Source organism: Tupaia chinensis, unplaced genomic scaffold (genome assembly GCF_000334495.1).
Source record: "Tupaia chinensis unplaced genomic scaffold, TupChi_1.0 Scaffold143645_1, whole genome shotgun sequence".
NCBI classification, from domain to species: Eukaryota; Metazoa; Chordata; class Mammalia; order Scandentia; family Tupaiidae; genus Tupaia; species Tupaia belangeri.
The window spans coordinates 400177-401785 of record NW_006203493.1 but is presented as its reverse complement, the minus strand read 5'-3'; the positions used below and the strand labels follow the sequence as shown (position 1 = coordinate 401785).

General features: G+C 55.1%; 1 protein-coding gene across 1 annotated transcript in view; it reads right to left on the bottom strand.

Annotated features, from left to right (window-relative positions):
* The window catches only part of TAP2 (transporter 2, ATP binding cassette subfamily B member), a 23731-nt gene that overhangs the window by 5409 nt on the left and 16713 nt on the right, over positions 1–1609 (bottom strand). Inside the window, exon 9 of the mRNA XM_006164544.3 lies at positions 1449–1604. Coding sequence (XP_006164606.1) covers positions 1449–1604 — 156 coding nt within the window. The remainder of the gene's footprint in view (positions 1–1448; positions 1605–1609) is intronic.

The following is a 1609-nucleotide window of genomic DNA, read 5'->3' as shown; positions in this document are numbered from 1 at the left end:
TCGTGCGGGAGACACGAGAAGGTGAGAAAGGACGGAGACGCGGCGGACACTGCCCTCCCCTCTGGGGTGCACTGCTGCGGCTGGCGGGTGGTGACGGGAACCCTGGGGTAATCAGGACGGCCCCACCCCACCATACTCTCCACCCCAGTAAGAGTCCTAAGAAGGTGCAGGCAATCTGTCCACTAGTGGGTCATTAGTCTCCCGTGCCCAATCCTGTGCAGACAGTGCTTCCTCAGATGTGAGTGGTCACACAATTCCCCTCCTCAGATGTGAGTGGTCACACAATGCCCTTCCTCAGATGTGAGTGGTCACACAATTCCCCTCCTCAGATGTGAGTGGTCACACAATGCCCTTCCTCAGATGTGAGTGGTCACACAATTCCCCTCCTCAGATGTGAGTGGTCACACAATGCCCTTCCTCAGATGTGAGTGGTCACACAATTCCCCTCCTCAGATGTGAGTGGTCACACAATGCCCTTCCTCAGATGTGAGTGGTCACACAATTCCCCTCCTCAGATGTGAGTGGTCACACAATGCCCTTCCTCAGATGTGAGTGGTCACACAATTCCCCTCCTCAGATGTGAGTGGTCACACAATGCCCTTCCTCAGATGTGAGTGGTCACACAATTCCCCTCCTCAGATGTGAGTGGTCACACAATGCCCTTCCTCAGATGTGAGTGGTCACACAATTCCCCTCCTCAGATGTGAGTGGTCACACAATGCCCTTCCTCAGATGTGAGTGGTCACACAATTCCCCTCCTCAGATGTGAGTGGTCACACAATGCCCTTCCTCAGATGTGAGTGGTCACACAATTCCCCTCCTCAGATGTGAGTGGTCACACAATTCCCCTCCTCAGATGTGAGTGGTCACACAATTCCCCTCCTCAGATGTGAGTGGTCACACAATTCCCCTCCTCAGATGTGAGTGGTCACACAATTCCCCTCCTCAGATGTGAGTGGTCACACAATTCCCCTCCTCAGATGTGAGTGGTCACACAATTCCCCTCCTCAGATGTGAGTGGTCACACAATTCCCCTCCTCAGATGTGAGTGGTCACACAATTCCCTTCCTCAGATGAGTGATCACACAATTCCCTTCCTCAGATGGCAGTGATCACATCTCCCCATGACGAGGGACGGGCACAAGGTGCAGGACGAGTGAGCAGGTAGGGGGCCTGGCTGGGGAAGGCCCCGCGGTGGGGACCCGATGAGGCTGCGAGCGTGGGGGGAGCACTCCTGCATAGCTCTCTGGAGAAGAACTCAGGTGAGACAACAAGGCTGAGAATTCAGGCTGCTGGGGACAGAGGGGAAGTGGGACTAGAACGAAGAGCACAGAAAGAGCAAAGTACAGTCCCTGTACTTCGAGGTACAGGGACTCAACACTCGCTCCCAGCAATGAGCTCCATTTTCCATTCTGACCAAGGGACAGGCCTACAGGGTGCAGACGTACCTGTATGTATCCCATGTTCCATCTCCTGTATGAAGTCATCTGCACAGGCAGCCCGCACGGCGGCCATCACCTCGTCATCCTCACAGTGCTTCAGCCCATACGCAATGTTGTCCCTCACAGAACCCGAGAACAGCACCGGCTCCTGCCCCACCAAGATCGGG